The sequence below is a fragment of the Amphibalanus amphitrite genome, unplaced genomic scaffold (assembly GCF_019059575.1).
Source record: "Amphibalanus amphitrite isolate SeventyFive unplaced genomic scaffold, NRLGWU_Aamphi_draft 000307F_arrow, whole genome shotgun sequence".
NCBI classification, from domain to species: domain Eukaryota; kingdom Metazoa; phylum Arthropoda; class Thecostraca; order Balanomorpha; family Balanidae; genus Amphibalanus; species Amphibalanus amphitrite.
In genome coordinates, this window is record NW_024881802.1 from 190,498 (window position 1) to 212,540 (window position 22,043).

The window sequence follows — 22,043 nt, forward strand, 5'->3', positions numbered from 1 at the left end:
CTGTGTGCGGTCGGACCGCACACAGCCTCCAAGCTCCGCCCACTGCGTCCCTACGTCAGCCTTGCGTCACCGCACACAGCGACCGCTGTGGCCGGTCGGGACTGGCCACAGCGGACCGTCCACCGCACGCAGCCGTGACGTCAGAGCCGCCTACCCATCCCCTACCCCCACGCCTGCTGGACGTACCGCACACACCGCACGCAGCAGTGTGCGGTGCCCGTGAACACCCCAGGCATCTGCAGTTTGGTGCAGTTCAGTCAGTGTTGCCAGATTTGGAGGATTTCCGCAAATCTGGAGGATTTTGAACTCTATTTGCGGACAAATTTCGCTTTTGGAGGATTTTTGATTCTGGAGGAAAATCTGGAGGATTTGTCGCCCGATTATTATATTCAATTTCATGGAAAAATATAACACATTCAAGACTAAAAAGGCATTTTCCTGCCCAGCGTCACCCTACCCGTTAGGATATATCACGTCCTTTATCACCGTGAGACTGCAGAATGTCTCAGTCTGTAGCTATATTTACGAGGGTACCAAACTACTGGCGGATCTAAGGGGGACATTTGGGGCAAATGCCCCCGGCCCCCCTGCAGCGCCTGAAATCGACGAAAATTTTCGTTTTTTGAAGATAAAACGAAAACTCAACAACTTTTATAAGAAAAAGTATCTTTTAAACTGCACAGCAGTGCGAAAAGATTCGAAATCCGATGGGTTTTTAGTATTTGGTGAAACTTTTTTGGGGGTATAGCCCCCCGCAGCGTCCAAGACCGCCTTTCTATATCTACCAATAGGATTTGGAGGAATCTGGAGGATTTTTTGTAACTGATATAGAGGATTACAGCCTTCCCCATCTGGCAGCACTGAGTTCAGTCGCGTTCAGTGGTTCAGTTCGGTTCACTGCCCCGTGAATTGCGGCCTTGTGTTTTTGACTACGCCGTGTGAAGCTGTGTTGTTTTGTAGCTACCATTCTGCGGTATTTGTGGACATTGAAGTGTGCCTGCTGATGTTAGATACATCAGAGGATTTGATTAACTTAGGCGTTAACGGTGACATCAGCTTCGGCGTCGTGGGCTGCATACAAGATTTGTTTCCTTGCATTCAAGCTTGAGCTGCGCTGTGTACTTTCCTTCTGCCACCAAAAAATATGCCGCTCGCACAATTTGCAGATCCATGGAAGAAATTGCAGCTGAAAGATGACCAGGGACGTCCGAAGGTGGGTAGTGCACGTCCTGAGGCTTTTTCATTTATATATCATGGTGCTGTTTGATGCCATTTTATCAGCATGCTGCCAGTTCTCATATACAGGAATTCATTGTTGGCATTTATTGGTCCCTCCTTGGTGAACTGCACAGACCAAGTGAATTAACCTTTTTTTAGAACTTTTGTCCGAACTGATGATCGACAGCTACAGAGATCCACAGCCAATGGCAGTTGTGGAGCTAGATGCCCTGCTAAGCATTGCTTGTTGCAAATGACACGATGGACCCACGACCTGACCTTTCCTGAGGGGTGTTCACGGGCACCGCACACTGCTGCGTGCGGTGTGTGCGGTGCGTCCAGCAGGCGTGGGGTAGGGGATGGGTAGGCAGCTCTGACATCACGGCTGCGTGCGGTGGACGGTCCGCTGTGACCCAGTCCCGACCGGCCACAGCGATCGCTGTGTGCGGTGACGGAAGGCTGACGTAGGGACGCAGTGGGCGGAGCTTGGAGGCTGTGTGCGGTCCGACCGCACACAGGGCCCGTGAACAGCCCTCCGCACCAGGTTCACTGGAGATAATTTTGATAGAAAATTTTGTGCACCTCAGGTTGAGGTAGATGGCAGCACAAGCCTGCCAGGTGACAGGTCTAGCACTATCCTCTTTGACTAGTTGCCAGCTGGCTTAATGTAGGAATGCAGGCCAAAATATGACAGGAAGCTTTCTGGCCATGAACCTGCTGCCAGCAAGTAGGGAGACAGACCCCTCATCCGACATCCAGTATGTGATGAAGGATCTTTAAGCTTAAGGGGGCATTTTTAGGAAGCTTAGAAATGATATTATGATACAGTCAGCAGACTGGCTTCCTTCTGATGAAAAGTGATGAACAGGCAGAGCCTTTATGTCATTGAGCATGTGTGGCCAATGGAACTCCCCAAAAGCTTCGCTTATTTCCAAAAAGGTCCTCTGATTATTTTCCTTACCTTTGCATTATTGTGCAGTGTTAAGCCAGATTTTATCTGATACAATTTGTCAATAACATTTCTTTTAATGTGGGGAAAACTGCAAAACTATGTTAAGTTCAAGGGCTGAGGATTGAGGAACTGTCAGTCAAATCACAAATGTTCCTATGATCCCCTGTCATTCACCAACAGTCATGCACCATTTGTTTAGCCAATGGCCTTGTTCCATGTTCAAATAAGAGTACAGCTCACATCAAATGGGTAACTGACTGAAATACTAAGTAATTTCTGACATCTTTGATCTTTTCTCATTTTTTTTTTGTCAACAACCTGCTTTTGGTGTGGCGGCTGGCGCTGGTTCATCGTTCTCGGTCAGTGTAAATGTAGGGTACAGTATGACCGAGGACTGGGACAGGTATAGCAACTCGTCTATGAGAGAGTCATTGGGGACCAGCTGATTACCGGACGCTAACCGTTGTGTGGCCCTCTGTTGCAGGAGCGGCCCGGAAGGTCGGACCGCGAGGAGATCCTGGTCGACGAAGCCATCGAGGTGAGTTCATAGAGCGGTGGGTTCGGGGATCGGGGAGCAGTGGGCAAGAGCATCGAAGGGGGGGGGGTCGGGTATTGGAGAGGGGTGGGCTCGGGTGAGCGGAGAGTAGTGAGTCCGAAGAGCAGTGAGATAAAACAGTGAAATGCTGAGTGCTACATGGTTTTGTGGGCTTGGGGAATCGAAGATCGTGAGCTCAGTTCAAACTAGGGTCGTGGATTCGGAGATCCGTGTGTTCAGGGACAGGAAGTTTTAGGAGCGTGGGCTTGTGGGATAGGAGAGCAGGAGTTTGGAGAGCCGTGATTTCAGAGAGCAGTGAGCTCAGTGGGTAGGTAATGAGCTTAAGGGATAGGTCATCGGATCATCCAAGCACTTAGATACCTAGCAGCTTTTAATGCATTACAGTACATACAACGAACGGGGAGTGAGTGGAACACCGTGTTGCACGACACCCGAGGTCATCCGCATGTGTCCTGCCTGGGAAAATAGCTTCCATCCAGGAATGATGGCATTGTTGCCAGCTGCAAGGTCATTATTAATTCGAGAGCGTTCATGTAATTGACCATGGATGAAAGCAATATCCGCCTACATCTATATGGTGTCATTATATATGTGCGCCAGTATTTGCCGATTGTTGTCACCATTGTCCGGTGCTTTTTGCCCTCATACACCTAGATACCAGCCTAACGCCGCATTTCACGAACCAGCAGTTTACTAGAAATAAATCCTTTTTGTGTGCTGCTGGCTCTCTAAGCCCAGATAGCTTACGAAACGTACGTGCGTAAAAGGACGTTCTTGCTAGTAAAATGTGGATTTCTAGCAATCCTGACTGTGAATCTGAAAGTACCACCCTGATCAGTTGTATTTAAAGCCCGCTGGTGTCGGCTTGCTTGAAGTGGGGTGTAAATCCGGATCGTCTACTTTGTTACCCTTGTCCGGCTGTCCTTGTTCACATGCGGACTGTTCGAGCGCAAGGCTCAGGACACTAACGGTCATTTGAACTTCCCTGTGCAAAACTAGAGCTTAGTGGCTTATCAAGTCCGACCATTCGGTAAACCTGCAAATAAGGCACTGGGAAACCAAATCAGGCGTATAAGGCATTTTATCAGCGGGTCTGCAGTCTTTGGTGGAACAATAGATCTAGGGCCGAACGACCTGGAGTTCGGAAACGAAAAGTTGGAAGATTTGTCGATGCGTCAATAGAAGAATGGTCGGGCTCGGAAGAGGATGGAAAAAATTGTAACCCATGAGAGGAAGTGTCGAGAGTGGATCTAACCGGGTCGAGAGAGAACGGTGGGGCTGGACGAGAAATTGTCACGTTTGGAGTATGAAAGGGCTGGGTCGCAATGAGAACGGTCGGTGTTGGAAAAGGCACGTTCGGGGTCGAGAGAGTATCGGCCGGGGTCGAGAAGGAACTATATGAGTCGGGAGAGTTGGGATTTGGGCGCTCCGGTCGAGATCGATGCCACTAAACACCGCGTGACGATGTGCTCAGGAAGGCTCGTTTCCGGCGATGGCTGCGAGATGGACGGGACGCCTGCAGGCACTGGAGCCAGTCTGGAAACATTCCCACTCCATCTGTGATGGCAATGAGACTGTATCCCGCGGCGGCACAGGCGGCCGGTGCTTCCCACACGGGCCGATTCGGAGCCTATTTCAGCTGAGATGTGAACGTTACTTTGTTATGACTTATGATCAGTGCCGCAGGGTCAGTTTTACAGCGGGTAAACTGTTGGCTGTTGTTCGATGGTGGCAGTGTTGCATGTTAACGTTTAAAGGCATGCATACCTATTATTTAACCTTTTCACGCGCTCACTTGGTGCGGCAATGCCAAAGCACGGATCGCGATCCTGCGTTGTTGACTCTCCACCAACTTTCGCTTACCAGCATTAGCAGTCTTTAGGAGGCATCCACTAACGGCAGTGGACTGGTTTCACGGCAGCCACCGGCTCGTTGTGTTCATGCGTGCCTCCAAGGCTGCTGCTCGACTCGGCCCGCAGCTGATGACGTCACTGGGTTACCGTGACGCGCCGGGGGCGGCTCTGACCGGACGCCGCCGTGGGAGGCGTACCATCGGCCGGCCCACAGGCGTGCATGTATCGACCGCTGTATTTCGGGACACGGGATCCTGCGGGCGCGACCAGACTCTGGCAGAATTCGGTGCTTTCAGCGCTATAACAGGGTTACCGTGGAGATGATTTATTGTTCATGCGTGACGTGGACACTTTGATAGATCACTCACTGATCCGTCATTCGTTTTAGGGATTACTTCACACTTTTGGCAGCTTTGCCCTTTACATGCATGTGTCCTTCACGTCCTGCATCAACTCAAATGCCTGAGGAACGGGTGGCGACATTGGCGGCTAAAGCAGGGGCTGACACAGAGAGCGAAGGGGTCAGGTAGACACTCAGGTTTTTGTAAAATACTCGCGAAAAAAGCAATAGTTTGCGACGAAACCTTAGTTTTAAGTAGTTAATATGTTTCCGAAATAATTGATACCGTAACTCAAATGAACTGTAACGTATTATATTATCTAAACTACATCGGACCAGAATGGCTGTCGGGTTGCGGTGATTTGACTCGTCTCTCGAGTCTGTACCCGTCTATCGGTGGTCTGCTGCCGACAGAGCGCCGACGATGGACGGCAGCGCCGCGGTCCTGGCGGCCGGTCTCATCCCCTGGTGATTGGAAGCGCCCCTCCCCCTTTCCGGTGATTGGAACCGACCCACTCTCTTTGGGTGGCCGGTGGCGGACATTGGTTGGCCGCAGTCTGTCCCAGTGCCCGGGGGATATCACAGCAGTGTTCTAAAATTGGATTTTGGTTGGGTGTGACGATGATGACCAAAAAATCTAGGATGAGAAAAAAACAAGTGAAAACCTATATCACTTTCGCAATAAAGGCGTAACGCTACGCTGGCTGATAATAAAAGAACATACCATTCTTGACCACCAAAACTAACCGAAAAAGACGATGCAAATAGGTAAGGATGATATACGGCAGAATTATAACTTTAGCATCTGATCGCCAAGTGTTTCGAAATCCGTCCCATTTTATCCCAACCTTTGTGTTTGATTGAGACTAATGAAGTTAAGAATCACCCTTGTCTCTTATACAGCTAAGAATGAATACCTACTTCAACCAGTGAGATTTCATTCTCCTCACAAGTCAAAATGCATCGTCACAATTGAATGACTGTCCAGTGGCCATCCTTCTCCTAGCCTTAAATCAATGCCTTCCTTTCCGTTTCAGATGCAGACAGCAGATATTACCGTCAGCATCTGCTAAGTTCCTACTCATGCTTACTGGCACGGATCCAGGACGGTCCTTCTGCCTGTATATTTCTCCAAAAGATCATCCGCGGACCTCCATCCTCGCGACGCCAGTCGCCATCATGCGAGCGAACTAGGTCTTTAAGAAGCAGAAGATGCAATGATTCTGTTGAAATCTGTTGTCATATCTTAAGGAGGGTGGGGGAGGGGCGGGTGAGGGAGCTCTCTCCATATGCAGGCTTTGGTACTAGTGCCATGTGGAGAAGTTTTCTTTCTTTTCTAAGCAAAGGAAGTGGGAAGGAACCTGTCGTTGCCGTTGCAAAGGGTATCATTCTGTCGTCCTGTATTATTGATTTAGCGCAGTTGACTCAGACTGTGTATTTGTATGTAAGTGTGTAATGCGTGAGGCGTGGTCATCACTGTGACACTGTCAGACATAAAATCTTAGGTAATCATGATACCCTGATGGGCAGTTTGTTGACGTAACTGATCGTTATGAAACCAGAAACCGTATAACTCATGTGTTCTGGCCTCTGGGACGTTTTGCGCCTACAATATGGCAGCACCGCTTCCAAGATTACTGTATATTTGAGATAATATGCGGCAATATAAGTATGTAGTTTTCGTTCGCATCTGATATGGTAATATTCGTACAGTGTACGCAGTATAGCTTTGAGCTTTCCATTTTCAACAGATATGACAATGGCCGGATGATACTGGGCATGGTGCCTTTGCTCTGGGCACACGGAACGGGACGCAGTATTGAGTATGCAATTGCAGTCGCACGCCACTATGCAGCATGACATACGCCGGAAATCTCCCGGCCCGAACGCAGGAACGGCCAGCGATAGTCGGTACTCATTACGCATAGTGAAAATGGAAACGGTGTCAGCGCAACTCTTCGAAAGGAACGGTGCACTACATGAGACTAGACAAAGTGTCACTGATTAGGGCACCCTAAACGGAACGATGTGCACTGCGCAGCATAATACGCAATATCGCAATAAAAAGCGTGCAACTGACCAGTAACCAGGGCATCCATATCGGAACGGAACGGGATGCAAAAAAAAAAGATAAAAGGATGCCACCGACCTCATGGCCGGCCACCGAAACGGAGCGGTAGCTTCGTATCATGTCATATGATAAGTGCTGAGTGAGAGCGTCAATGATCAGTGATCAGTGATCAGAGCACCCGCAACAGAACGGAGGGCATCAGTGATCACTGATCAGAGCAACTGCAACGGAACGGAGGGCATCGCTGATCAGGACACCCCAAGCGGAAGGGAAAGCGAGAGCACAACTGACCAGAACACCCGAAACGGAACGGGAGTGAACGGAACGCATTAGCGGCTCGCCGAATCGCGATTCCGGCCAAACATGGCCTCAAGAAATAGGTCACAGGTCAAAGGTCATTTGGGTAAGGAATATGAGATTTTCAGAGTAGGTGTCAAATTAATTGACTCGAGGGTCCTGAAAGTTTCGTCGCGATCGGCCGCTTTTTACGCGAGTTATTCTCGAAAAAAACGAGGGGGTGGTTCGTTCGACCCCCCCCCCTATACGGGCGAGGGATAATTTATTAAAAAGCTAGGGCCTTCTTAATCCCATCTACCAGCTTCAGAACATGTATTGGGCAGATCTGGGAATACCGTATCTTAAATTTATCCCTAGAGGTGTGCCAAGGTATCCTTTCATTCATCTTGGCTTTCCCTCGGCCGAACGCTTCGTGTTTAAAAACCTTTAGAAACTAATTGAAATGAATAATTGGCGGTAAGATTATTGCAAAGGCATGAGAAATTAACGTAAAATACATCATTACCGATCTTATAACCTCATTTCGCGTATGAAACCTGCCAGAGTCCACAGAGTTTCATATTCATCCCTAGGGTGTGCCAGGGTGGCGTGTCAGTCATCTTGAACCCCTGCCCGACCCGACGCCTCGAGGTTTAAAGACATCTAAAAACTAATAACGTAAATAATTTGTGGTGAAATTGATATAATATGATCAGAAAAGAACGCAGAATAAATTAGTATCGGTCTCAAAACATTATTTTGCCTATGAAACCAGCCAGAGCCCGCGGAGTTTTAAATTCATCCCTAGGGTGTGCCCAGGGTGGCTTTTCTCATCTTGGACCTCTACCAGGCGCGACGCCTCGAGCTTTAAAGTCCTCTAGAAGCCATTGACGGACATAATTTGTGGCGAAATTAATGCGATAGGATCAGAAATAAGCGCAGAATAAATTGGCATCGGTCTCAAAACATTATTTTACCTATGAAACCAGCCAGAGCCCGCGGAGTTTTAAATTCATCCCTAGGGTGTGCGCAGGGTGGCTTTTCTCATCTTGGACCTCTGCCAGGCCCGACGCATCGAGCTTTAAAGTCCTCTAGAAGCCATTGACGGACATAATTTGTGGTGAAATTGATACAATATGATCAGAAATGAATGTAGAATAAGTTGGTACCTGTCTCATACCCCTATTTTGGATATGAAAGAAGTTAGAGCCCACCAAGTTTTAAATTCATCCCTAGGGTGTGCCAGGGTGTGCCCAGCTGACTGCGGGTCCAAAGATGAAAATTTTGTAGGCGCATCCTGCGCAACTTAGTCAAAAGCGAATTGCAGAGGTGGTGTTTAATTTGCGCAAGCAGCGGCTCATCCGTTTTGCGTTGGCAGCAAACCACTAATCATAGTTGTTATGAATATCCAAAAGCATTTATTCAGAACACAAGCCTGGTTTTTACAAACAGTTGAGGTGATCAAGGTCATTCAACGCATATTTGTTATTAACAGCTGGAAGTGTGCAAGGTTATTTTCTTTCGATGTCAGTCAGGGTGAGTTGTTGGGTTTGTGCCTTGATTTCGCTTTTTCATGGAAATTATGTATTATGTAGCAAACCTATAAGTTCTAACTGTCTACATGGCGCTGCTAGGTACCTATATCTGGTAATCTGGCAGTTAATTGTTGAGCATGAGTTGAGCATTTTTCAAAGATGAAAGAATTCCAATTTACCTGGTTTTGGGGATGAAAATATTTTACCCATTAGGTGTGATTTTCCACCCAAAATTTCCAAAAATGGAACGATGTTCTCACTCGTATCCCATCCCTCCACCACCCAGTCTAGCTTTCACCGCTCATAGGTATCCATCCGACTCTGGTCACTCACGGCATCAACTGATGCATCCTGCTAGGCACACGTGCCAACAAGATAGCACTTGCTACTGTGCTCTGTGTTTATTATGATTTCAGCATCGAATAACCGTGCTGCTACTTGATCGGATCATTCCACACGATTGACTTGATTGCTCACGGGGATGGGTTATACCCTCCCAGGGAAGGTGGGAGGCTTCGCGCGGCAGTGGTGTCTGGCTCTAGCACAATATACAGCGGTTGCGTATCGCCTGGCGCTTTGGCGCTCCAGCTCAGCTGCAGCCAGTCTCGGCCGGCGGGCGCTGTCCTGCCGCTGGAAGCCCTGCTGATGGGCGCCGGACCGGGTGCGGTCGCGCCCGCTGCTATAGGCGATGTCACATCCGCGTCGCGACAGTGAGCCCAAATGGCAATAGCAATTCAAATACCATGCATCCAACGGTGTCGAAATGACGGTGTTTGCACAACTCGCCTGAAGGGCGTTCTTCTCATCTGATTTTGTTCTCATTTATTCCGTCGTCACTGCAGCTCCTGTGGACTACCTCAACATGTTGAATGTGTCCGTTCAGAAGGTCAACGTTCAAAAATCGTCGCGCAGGACAGGCGGCCCCGCATTGGTCAGTGACGGTGACCTTATGACTCCTGACAAGAAAAATCCGCGGTGACCAATGACATTACGCTCCGCAAAGGCTGCGAAGTGTAACCGCAGGTTGTTTGAAAAGACACACTATTCGTTAGAATTGTGTTTTTCTATTGAAAAACAACCGGAGCGGTCCTTCTCCGGGCTATGTTTTGCATGGTTGGCCTGAGATTGGGGCAACTTGAGTCTGGCCTAAACGAATCGCTCAATCTTCGTAATGTGACAACTGCTGCGCATTTCCTGCATCGACTCGGGCCTTTGTCCCAGATTTTGCTGTCGGCACCAGGGGCTGTTTGGCTCTTCTAGCCCGGATTTGTCGAATGGCGGCGGATCGAACGTTGGAAGGAAACTAGGATTGTGGGAGATTAACGAGACGGTCGAGGGCTGTCGGCGAGCGGGAGAGGATGGCGGGACAGTGCAGAGGGGGGCTGACCCGCTGCGCCGTCCTGTCAGCTGTCTGGACAGCTACCGGCGGGTGGGGGTTGTGTTGTCGTCGAGCGAGGGAGGCTGATGGGACGGCGTAGCGGGAGACTGACGGGACGGCAGAGGAGGGCTGTCGGCGAGAGATGGAGACCCATGGGACGGGACGGTGCTACCTATAGTAGGAGGCTGACGAGACGGTGGTGGGATGCTAACTGGACGACGAGTGGCGTGGTGCCGTTAGAAGGATGTTTATCTGTCAGAGTGGTCAAAGACGAGAGAAGTCGGAAGGAGGCTGGTGATGCCAATTGGGGGCGATTGTTAGTAAGTTGTAAGCGTGGGCTTTGTTCATGGCTGTTGGTCGGTGGGAGGCCTTGGTCGGCGGCGGGAGGCTGTTGATCGTTGGTGGTAGGCGGTGTTGGTAGCTGTTGGTCGGTGCCGGTGGGCAGCCTTGGTCGGCGGCGGGAGGCTGTTGATCGTTGGTGGTAGGCGGTGTTGGTAGCTGTTGGTCGGTGGGCAGCCTTGGTCGGCGGTGGGGGCCTGTCGGTCAGCAGCGGAGGTCATCGCTCGGCGGCTGTCGTACTGCGGCTGCCACCCAGACTGATTGAACACCGCCCGGGGAGACGGATGGCGTCCGTCGGTCCCCTGCCGCTGGCCGCAGAGACCCGGCCAGTGTTGGACAGAGTGTTCATACCCGGACCCCACTGCACTATGCAGCCGGCGGCGCTGTCGCTCGGGCCGTATCGTCCGCCACGCCGGGCGCCGGGGGTCTGCAGGCCGGCCAGGAAGTGCTCGGTCGGAGCGGTCTCTCACTTCCGTCCCCGCAATGGAGCCGCGTCCGGTCCCTGTGACAGTGTGTCCCTGTCCCTAGCCGGTTCCCTCGCCCTGGCAGTGCGCTGTGGAGCGCGAGACCTCTCTGACCGCGCATTGATCTGACGTTCTGCCGCGGCCCAATCGGACACGATGCCCTAAGTGCTCGGGGAGCCTCGGGATGGTGTGTGAATGGAGTACGCGGCGCATCGACCGAATATGGTGACCCAACCCCGCGTGGGTGGAGGCCAAATGGATAAACATCGTCCCGGACTGAACGATCGGCTTTTGGTCAAATCAATCCATTCGCTTGGCTTGATGATAGACGATGCATGATACACCAGCTTCGGCATATGGACGAGAATAATATAGGTCAGCTTCGGCATAAATTGTGTCTCTGACTCCCCTGTGTTCGTTTCACATCGTCCCTGTATCCGTTTCATTCCCCCTTGTATGTGTTTCACCCACTGTCAAACCCTCCCCATTATTTGAGCTCATGATACATGACTATCTTCGTATCTGCTTCACCCCGGCTGCTGTGACCTCGGCTGGCTGGGGGCTATCGACCGTGCCTACCGAGCCGCCCTGCTCTGTGCCGCCGGCGGTACCCGGCACTAATGTCGGCTCGCCTGTCTGTCTATCCATTGCCGCGCTGAGCAGCACGTCCTGCGGATGTGGACCGCTTTACCGACGACCGTCGCCGCGTCCGGGGTCGAGCGCGCCGCGACCGTCGGTCGGTGTCGCCCCCTGCGGGCGGCCCGGGGGGGGGGGGGGGGTCAGAGACCGGAAGTGGCTCGTCCGCCGGACCCTGCGCGGAGTTGGAGCGGCGCGCCGCCGTCGGCGATAGCTGACCTTTGGCGGCCCGGGGCGGTGTCGGACGGCGCCCGGGCATGGCAGACGGGTCGACTGCCGACGGGCGACTCTGCTCCCCTGGGGAACGGCGGCCGGCGCGCCGAGTCGGGCCGCCGGATACACTGCCCGGCAGCGCACTAACGCTGACATTTATACAGCGACAGTAGGACTGCTGGCTTCGGCGGTGATAGCGCGGACTGTTGCAACATTGAGGGGACCGGTCGTCTCGCCCCAGGGGAGGGAGAACTCGGATCTAGCCGTGGCGCGTCTCTGCCACGCCCGCCATTGACTCCTGACCCGTCTACGAGACAGCCTTTCTGGCAGCGCTCATTGCGCGCTAACCAGCACGGCTGGTCCGTCCGCGCCGGGGCTGTAAGCTGTCTGTCAGCGCGTACCCCGCGGGATTCCTCACCGCGACCGAGAAATTGCTGCGGCCGGTCCCTGGTGCACCATGTGTAGACGGACGGGCGGGCTGACCTGCGAACTGGCCCGGTGTAAAAGACCCGAGGTCACGGCGAGTCGTACAGCCGCGGGTCGTGTCGGCGTACTGCCGGCTGGCGTGCCCCAGGGCCGTGTGTCAGCTCGACCCTCCGTGTGTCAGCGCCGTGTGTTAGATCCGTGTGCCGTGTGTGAGTCGGTCTGGCCTTACGGGCCGGACGGCGTAGAGTGCTCACCTCCGGTCACCGGCGCGTGTCTGAGGTGGCGAGAGAGGCTGAAGTGAGCCGAGAAGAGAGAGGTAGAGGGAGGAGGCTGATGCAGAGGAGCTGGGGTCGGAGGAGGAAGACGACCCGAGAGCACGATTCAACGTTCCCTAGGCTTACGAGATGGCGACGAAATTGTGATTGGGTCATCTCCAGGGCATATTTTAAGGATTTTTCACTGCGTCCCATAGGAGGCATAGGGCACATGCTTTGATTGGAAAGGGCACATTGCAAGCGAAATAGTATATAATGCAAGTGAGATAATGTACAGATACATTGTGTACTGTGCTGGTGGAGGGGCACTGCAAGCGGGATATTGGGAGAGGGCTGTGATTGCTTTTGGCCAGTCTCGAAATTCGCCCAGTCGTAGTGCGTTCTTTATCCGCATTCAAAGGGTGGACCGGCGATTTAATGACATTTACATTGTTGTTAGTCACTCGTTTTCCTGAACGACGTTGGGCGTGTTTGACCCCCTTGACGCACCAAATTGTACCTATGCTTAGAGAATAAAAATGAATATGCACATGATTAAAATGTGATACATACGTCTCTTCATGCGTTTTTCACCCTTATCAATCGATTCAAAATAGAGGTTGACGTGTGAAACATTGCCAATTTGCATTGAAGATACTATGTGTTTGAAATAATTAGATGACGTAAGGTCAAACAGTACCCACCTAAGTTGTGACAAGAAATCATCGGATTTTAAAGCTACATAAAAAATCCATCATAGATTAATGCTTTAGATGAACGGATGCTTTGGATGCTTCGGATTTCGCTTCCTTACTGCCTATCATGTAATATAACCCAAACTTTTCCCAATGGAAGTTCCTTTGTTTAATTATTATGCCCAGAAATCTGTCGATTTTGTGCCATTTCCGGGCGCTTTGGGGGGGGGGGGGAGCATGGCCCCGTGGCCCCCTCTATATCCTCCTATGGCCAGACGGCCATGACGGCCCTGATCTGACCGTATGCCATCAAATGTGAAACTTCGCAATGATGCGATATTTTTTTCGGAAAACGTGCCGGTATCTCAAAAACTAATGATAGCTAGGAGGGCGCAATCGATAGGAGAAAAGCAATCGATATATCTTGAACAGCTCTTTCGTCAATATTTCGTCAGAATTGAGTTGAGATCAACGGTTGAGGCTCCATAGCCAAAAACGAGTAAAATTACAATTTTTGTCAATATAGGTTTCATGAAAAGCTTTTGAACTAAAAAAAAGGTAGAGAATTTTCGTTTGCACGATCGTTCTTCTCTCATTTTTACCTCGAAATGTCAAGGTCAGAACTTGACCTCACATTAAGGTCATTTCGTGACCAAGATAGATCATGTCGCATATCAGTCGATGCGTTTCGATGAGGTACCTCAAAACAATGATACAATCCATTGTGCATGCAAAAGCCCTGTAGGGCCGGATTTTGGGCCAGGCTCCGGGCCTGCGGGCTCCAACTTGACATCTCTAAACAGGACTTTAGGGAAGGGCAGGACACAGAGTCTGAGCCCTAAGGACAGGGCAGGCACAGGCCATGAAGCTAAGATAAGACGGATACTTGAGGGCTGGGTAGGATGCAGGGTCCGAGGGCAAGGCAAGGCGCAGGTCTGAGGCTATCATTACACAAGGCCGGAGAGTAGTGCAAGACACAGGGCCTTAGAACACCTGATGATCAACACACCTGATGGCAGGGCAACATGCAGGATCTTAGAGCAGGGCAAGAAATAGTACCTAAAGGTAGAGCAAGACATAAGACACAGGTATGGCACAAGGCCCGAAACACCGCCCACGTCTTGTCATACTATACCTTCGGGCCCCGAAGGTATGACAAGACGTGGGCGGTGTTTCACGGACGCTGCTATCAAATTCCGCGAGCTGACGTCATACTTGTGGTAGTGTTTGAGCAATGGCCCTGTTGATGTCTCCATGGAAACCCAATTTGACACGTGTAATAGCAGCGTGCTGCTATCACCGGTGAAACAGGGCCAGGGTATGGGGCCTGAGGGCAGGGCAAGGCTCAGGGCATGAAGGCAGAACAAAGCACGGGTTCTGAGGACAGATAAGGGCACGGGGCATGAGGACGGGAAACGGCACGGGACCTGAGGGCGGGAGACACCACAGGGCCTGATGACAGGGCAGGGCACAGCGCCTGAGGGCGGGCATGGGACACGAGACTTTAGGGCAATGCAGAATACAGGGCTTGAGGGCAGAGTAGGACACAGTGTCTGATGGCATTGGACGGCACAAGGCCTGATAACAGGGCAGAGCACAGCAACTTAGGGCGAGGCAAGGCAAGGGCCTGAGGGCGATACAACGCATAAGGCTTAATGGCAGAATAGGGCACAGGGTCTAAGGGCAGGGCAATGCACATGAGGCCTGGAAGCAGAACATGACAGGACAGGGCCTGAGGCAGGGCAAGGCATTAGGCTCGAGGATGGGCGCGGGAGTCCCGCGCCCATGAGGACATGGGGCATGAGGACATGGGAAGGCACAAGGCCTGATGGCAGGGCAGGGCACAGTACCTGAAGACAAGGCAGCGGCACGGGGTCTGATGGCAGGACGTGTCACAAGGCTTGAGGGCAGAGAAGGGCACGGGGCCTCAAACTAGGGTAGGGCAGGGCACGGAGCCTAAAGACGGGAAGACCGCAAAAAATTTCAAGGCAGAATATATAAAGTATCGTGTTTGAGGGCAGGGCAGAGCGGGGCACAGGGCCTGAATGCAGAGCAGGGCACAGGGCCTGAAGAAAGGGCAGGGCAAGGTACAAGACCTAAGGACAGGGCACTGGGCAGGGCACATATCCTAGGGGTATAGTAGGGAAGAACATAATAAGGTGTATGACCAAGGGTAGGGCAGGGCACAAGGACTGGAGAGGGCATGTATGTGCTTAGGTACATAGTAAATCAGGGCACAAAGCAATCGGAAAGCCAACATCTTTTACACAGTAAAAGACCGAGGCATGTTACTTATTTTTGCTCGCACTTTTCGGCTGAAACCGTGGCATTTCAGTGTGGGACGCAGTGGTCCAAATTTCGCGAGGGCTACGTCCCAAAGGCAGGGGGCTGCGTCCCAAAATGGGACGCAGTCAGTATGTTAAAATATGCCCTGGTCATCTCTTAAAAATGAAATCAAATCATTAGTCCTTAAATTAGCTGTTTTTATCGTGGGATGTCTATCTTTATAGACTATAACTGTGCTGCCCTTATATTAGCGTGATGCTTAGTCATTTGCACGCTTACGACTTAAAAGCCAACGCCTTGCATGTGCTTTTCAAGGTATGGTGCACTGGAACTTCTAACGCTGTTTTTAACCTCTGAACTAGTTTTTTTTTACACTCCACATTTTCTTTACTCGCTTCTTTCACCGTTCATATTTCATCTGAATATCGTTCCATCATTTGTCTAAGTTATTGATGGCTGTGTGCGTGAGCTCTAGCTTTAAAAACGGTAAGCAAAGCAACATGTATGGATGGTGTTCTGCTGTGGCCTGTGGTCTGGTCTCTGCCTTGGCGTCTGATAGTGCTGTGACCTGTGGTCTGGTCGCTGCCCTGCCAGCTGACAATACCATGGCCGGCGCGGCGGTCGGCAGGCACTGTGGTGCGGTCGGTACGTCGCTCGCAGCCGCCGCTGGCTCGGTAACGAGTGGCACACGATCTGCCTCCGACAGGTATCGACCGGCCGCGCGCCGCGTGCCTAACGGCCTAACAGGCCCCGCAGTCCGCACATGTGCCTATACGTGTATCCATAGACTGCCTAACACCGGCTTACCGCAGGGCCTGCCGACCGGTGACTAATGCCCCCGAGTCTGACGGAGGTGGCAACTGGCAGCTCTGATCCCCGTGATTTGACAGACCTGGTAACTGGGAAAGACTCACTGATCTTGAGACGATCCGGGTGGCATCGACTTTGAGGCTTAGGTACGATGCAGCGCGCTGATGCAATGGCAGACCAGGAATAAGACTTTGGTATGCTGACTGAAGTCTGGCGCCGAGGCACTGAGACACGGTGTTACACCATCCTGTTCCCCGGTCCTGGGGTCTTGCGCGGCCCGGCGGCGACTCACGGCTGTTCAGAGCTGGCGACGTCGCTCCGCAGAGTCGGACGCCAGAAAACCGCGTCAGGGTCCGCCGCAGTGCCCCTACACATCCCGCCCCGCAGAAAGCTTAATAGATCAACATCACATCAACCAATGCAGCAGCCTCCTTGCTCGTTACCCAATCATACGTTCGAATTCTATCATTATCCCCTTCATTTGAACGTTCTGTCATTTTATCTACCAGCTGCCATACTGTCTAATACATATATCAACTACCTGCACCGTTGCTCAACGTTCCAATACCGTTGCCACATTAGAACCCCGTCACCCTCCCAATTTACCACCCGGCCCTTTACCCAACCAATGACTAAACCGGTCCCTCACCCGATCATTCGCACACGCTCTGATCCTGGCCGGTTCACTCAGTGCCCAGCCCGCTCCTGCCGACATCGATCCAACAGGCAATGGAAATGCAAATAGCCGTCAACGGAGGCAGCCCGTAATTTACGCTGAAATTGACCTTCGTACGCCGTGACTCACGTCGCGTTTTTATTCACGTCATTGGCAAGCTGTCAGTAGATAAAATGCATTGGGGTATCCGCAAGGTCTTGATGCTGGAGGCGTTTTTCCGATTATAATCCAACATCGCTGTCCAGATAAGTAGGTATCCATCGGTGGCATGATTCTCAAGCATTTTGATGCATGTGCGGCCGCGTGTTCCCGAAGAAATTTCAAGTTGTGAGATCATTGGAGTGGTCTGTGAGACGGAGTTTCCTTAGAAACTGACGAAACCTCACAAAAGTTAGATCTCGAATCCAAGCCTCAAAGCTGAGATGATCGAAATCTGCCACCTCCAACTTTAGTTATATTTAGTTCAAATTTCTATGGAAGAAGCCCATGTCCCATGCCTTTGTTAAGCTCTGACCTGAGGTCAGTCCAAGCCAATGTACAGTGGATCTAGTAAGGATCTCCAGACGAAACTAGATGGCGTTGAGCCTCAGTCGAGTCCATGTGAGATTCAAGGAGAGGTCACTACCGAGCTGAGCCCGGTGGGGAGGTGGGGAGGGGGCGGGGCGGGGCGGGGAGGGCGGCGAGGGCACGGTACGGGTGACCTGTCAAACAGCCCCGGCGCGGTGGGGCACTGCCGCAGGCAAATGGCGCAGTCCAGCGTTGTTCCATATCGCGGTGTTGGGCCGGGCGGCCGGTTAGCTTGGCAGTTGGCTGCTTGGAAGGAAAGGATAATGAGGCATGGGTTTGCTGTGGCCGGTTCCTCTTCTGTCAACTATGATGAACCCAAAGTAATGCAAATGTGATGTTGGTAATGCAGCTGGCAATGCAATGCTAGCGAATGCTCCGGGCGCCCAGTAGCATTAATATTACTTATGTCTCCTGAAACTTTCATTGAATATAATTCAAATAATAGAAAGATCGTATCGCTCGCCAGTTTTTTTGACCGGCTGGCGTTTCTTGCGTAGAGCGCCCTTTGGAAAATAATTATCATGCAGGTGATTTTTTTTTTACTGGTAAGATGGGCCTTTAAGGTCAAATCAAGTCGCTAAGAGAAGATGAGGAAAAGTAGACGAATGCCACATTTTTTGCATGAAGTCTCGAGTTAAAAAAAGCTAAAAGCTAATATACGTTTAAGCTTAAAATAATAAGATCAGTTAATAAGAATATTTGACCCGAAGTTAGCCTCTGTTTTGTCTGACCATGATTGCGTGTAAGACACCGGTCCAACCGGGTTCAACCCGGCCCAACCTGGTTCGGCTCCCCTTTTATAATAGTAAATTTGGCCCGAACCTTTTGCATGAAAGGAATCACAAGGGCAGAGTCCCCGCTAAGCTGAGCTTGTTGCGTTGACCCTGCTCTCTGCCCTCCGATCAAACAATTCCTGGTCTATGGCAGAATTAGAGTTCAAATTTTAACATGCGCACATAGCCGCGCGCGGCCGGTCCCCTCACTGACTTCGCCTGGCAGCGGCCTGCCACCAACCACAACCATACCCGTCAGGAGGCTCGAAAACGTCAAACACACGTCGCGTTTCGAACCCGGACTTTTGCAACCGGGACGTGCGCTCTCACCACATGGCACATGGAGTCCAACGCTCTACCGACCGAGCTACCGGGACGGACATTTACCTTGCGGTTTCGCCTCGTGACATTGACAGACGTCAGACACTTTGGCCGAACTCTAGTCGAAAGACTGAGCAAGCTGCGCAGGGCGATAGGTGCTCGTAGCGTTGAGGTTGGGTAACCTGTGAGCTGAATGCGATGTAGTGAGTTCGAGCCCCACTCCCGGGTCTGGTTTTATCTCGACACGAACCAAAACCTTTCCTTCTACTGCAACACAGATAAGCACGATGACATCTTTCCCCAATATCTTTCCCCAATATCCTCTCAAAAAGTCAAAATTATCGCTTATAAATGTTTAGCAAAGTTTCATTTTTAAGAAAATATTTTTGGACATTTTTCTGGAGCCATTTCCATCTTTTTATTCTTTTCTGATTCTTTTCGGCCCGATAAAACCCACCAAAACTGAACGTGCCAAAATGAAAAATATCTAACTCAAATAACAGTTTAGAATAGCCTCATCATGCATCATGAAAAGCATCATGATGCTTTTCTATGAACGCTATGAATGCGTCCTAGATTTCAATTACCTATCATTGTTCAACATTTTGGCTGAAACTGACGCTGCCTCTGGCTTGCCCGTTTGTTTGAGATAATGATTCCCTTCAGTCGCATTCTTGCTGGTTCTGCATGAACAGGATACCACCATACCGGAGTGAACGCACCCGCAACCATCATCCCTCCCCTCAGCCTCGGCCCAGTGGCGGGCGGTCCTGGGGGGCCTACTCCCGGCGCTACGCACGCCCCATGCGCCGTGATACTGCGTCACTCCCCCTCCCTCCTTCCCCCACAATGACCGGTGACCTCACTTCCCTCGGGGTTTGGACTCGCCCTACTCCGACCGTAGCGCCACGTGGTGGCTCTGGAGATCTTAAATAGACCCACTGTACAGTCCACAGCAGAAGTAATGTGGGGTTTCAGTCGTGGGTATGTTCTGCTGCTGAAGTTTAGGAACGATTAGCCAGACTACAATGAAACTTTGAATGTAGCTTATCCCTCGCCGGACCTATTGGTTTTCTACATACGCGCCGGCCGAGGGGGGGGGGGGCGGGTACGACCCCCCTCGCCGTTTCGCCCCTGGTGGAGCTAGCGCGTCGCGGAAAAAAAACGAGCGTGTGTGCCGTTACGAGACGCAGAGATTGGTACCCGATTTTAAGGTCCTAGGTCAACCGGTGACCTCTGAGGTCAGGTCAAGTGCCCAAGGTACGGTTCAGTTTTTGGTGAATAATTTCGCAAAAAACGGTCGCAGAGCCGCGATTTTGGCAGCATCGTGTTCGCCTCGCTCAGGCGCGTCGAATAATATACTTTTTGTTCGGGTCAGGTCAACTTGGGGTGTTGACCTCAGGTCAAGGTCAGGTCAGCACCCCCAGGTCACGAAGTTGGTCGAAAGAGGTCATTTCGCATATCATACGATTCGGCAGGTCTTCCTGAGTCCATTGGTGGCTTTCCCGAGTCGCTAGCTCAATTTGATCAAGAGTTATTGACGAAAAACTAATATGACCTTGATGACGTCATAAATGACGTCACGCAAGGTCAACATTGCAAAAGTGACGCATCTAACCTTGCAAGAAGTGCATCAAATCACGATTCTGTGTGCTTGAGATAGTTGGAGATCGTTCCCGGCGCCAGAATAGCAGTTTTCATTTTCCCCATTGACTTATAATGGTGAGGTCACGAAAATGACCTGACCTCATATGACCTTTAGGAAAAATCCGAGATATACAAGTTGATAATGGATACTAGATCCTGCAAGTTTCATTTCCCTGTGACATCTCCTCTGGCAGTGAGGGCGTTGCGAAGTTGCGACATCTGAAGACCGTGCAGAGGTTCACTTATGACGTCATAGGTCAGTGACCTGACCTGACCCAAAAATGCGGTTGGTGTCAAAAGATACGGCTTGGATCAAAGGTCAGGTATGCCAAGTTTCAGCTCTCTATCGCCAGCGTGTTCGGAGCTATCGCGAAAAAACCCTATGGGGGGGGGGGGGCGGCACCCGCCCCCCTCGACCGGCGAGGGTTATATGTATCGTCACCCTTGCAGCTGCAACTTTAGCTATTGACATCTTCTTTTCGATCACTCCGCATTAAACAATCACCAGTCAAAGCCAACCGTTGATATTGGTAAAACCCTACATTACTTTAGCGGTGGGCTGTAGGTACATCGATGGCAATGTCAACTGATTTATGCTCTGTGTTGTCAAGTATTTTTTTGTCTATTTCTAAACATAATTGATTTACTTCCCACATAATTACTTCATGCAAAATATTTGTAGGATGAGTCAGTGCTAGGGGAAGGATTGTCAGATAATCTTTTCAGTGTGGCGGTAAGCTTCTACTCGAGCGTTTTCCGCGTGTTACCGCTGATACCGACGGTTGTGTGTAGGAAGTTGGACCTCAGACACAAGGAAGCGCCAAGTGTTTGCTCATCCGCGCATCGGTGGATGTGCCGGGTCGACCAGTAATACGTTCATAATAATGTAATGTGCTGAGCTTGTGACTATTCCAGTTGTTTTGTGAGGTGAGCGATTGAATGTCATTACCAGCGTGTTTGTTTTCGCATGGATGGTGTCATGCTGTTCAAACTTTGTCCATATTACATCAATAGTGATTTGCAGCATGTCTGCGCGCTCCGCAATACAATGCACCGACGCGACCTGGCTGATTGCCCCGCCGTTTCAGCTCCGTTACGGCATATTGTGCTCGAGCTGCGATGCTCGTTTTCAGCCTGGCGGGCCGGTCGGTCGCTCGGTCCGGCCGGCCGGCCGGGATTGTCGCCGGTTTACGAGCGGGGCGCGCGGCCCGTCACTGACAGCGGCCCTGTGACTGTTTCAGCCGGACCCCGCCGCCGAGGCCGACGGCAGCAGCGTCGGCGGCGGCGGCAGCGGCGGCGCCGCCAACGAGACCGAGATCGAGCTGATGGAAGTGACCCGAGACGGACTGGAGAAAGCCGACCCGCGCCAGTTCGAGCTGCTCAAGGTGCTCGGACAGGGCTCGTTCGGAAAGGTGAGTCCATCGATGCGGCCTATGTGAGCGGTTGTAACATCCCAGGTGGTGGAAACGCTGGGATCCCGGGTTACCTTCCAGATTTAGAAGCGCCGGTGTCGATTAATTGATCTGTCACACTTGGTTTTAAGTTATTTCTTGTTTGATCCGTTCTGTCAGTATTGTTTGATCAATATCATGTCTTCACAATTAAACCGCTTCAGTTCAAATGATTGCCACCTTTCTTGTAGTGATGTGACTCATTGATCTGACCTTTTCCCGAGTCGTTAAAAGCTCGGCGCCGGCGGTGCTCGTCCGTCTCGATCTGTCTGATCCGGCACCGGGCGTCCGTCCTGTCGAGCCGGT

At 51.3% G+C, this 22,043-nt stretch overlaps 1 protein-coding gene across 1 annotated transcript in view; it reads left to right on the forward strand.

The window, feature by feature from the left end:
* The first annotated feature begins 236 nt into the window (after positions 1 to 236).
* Positions 237 to 22,043, forward strand: part of LOC122388079 (ribosomal protein S6 kinase 2 beta-like) — a 137,606-nt gene continuing 115,799 nt past the window's right edge. The window contains exons 1-4 of the mRNA XM_043378861.1: positions 237 to 252; positions 866 to 1,213; positions 2,655 to 2,708; positions 21,528 to 21,698. Coding sequence (XP_043234796.1) covers positions 1,145 to 1,213; positions 2,655 to 2,708; positions 21,528 to 21,698 — 294 coding nt within the window. The 5' untranslated portion in view covers positions 237 to 252; positions 866 to 1,144. The remainder of the gene's footprint in view (positions 253 to 865; positions 1,214 to 2,654; positions 2,709 to 21,527; positions 21,699 to 22,043) is intronic.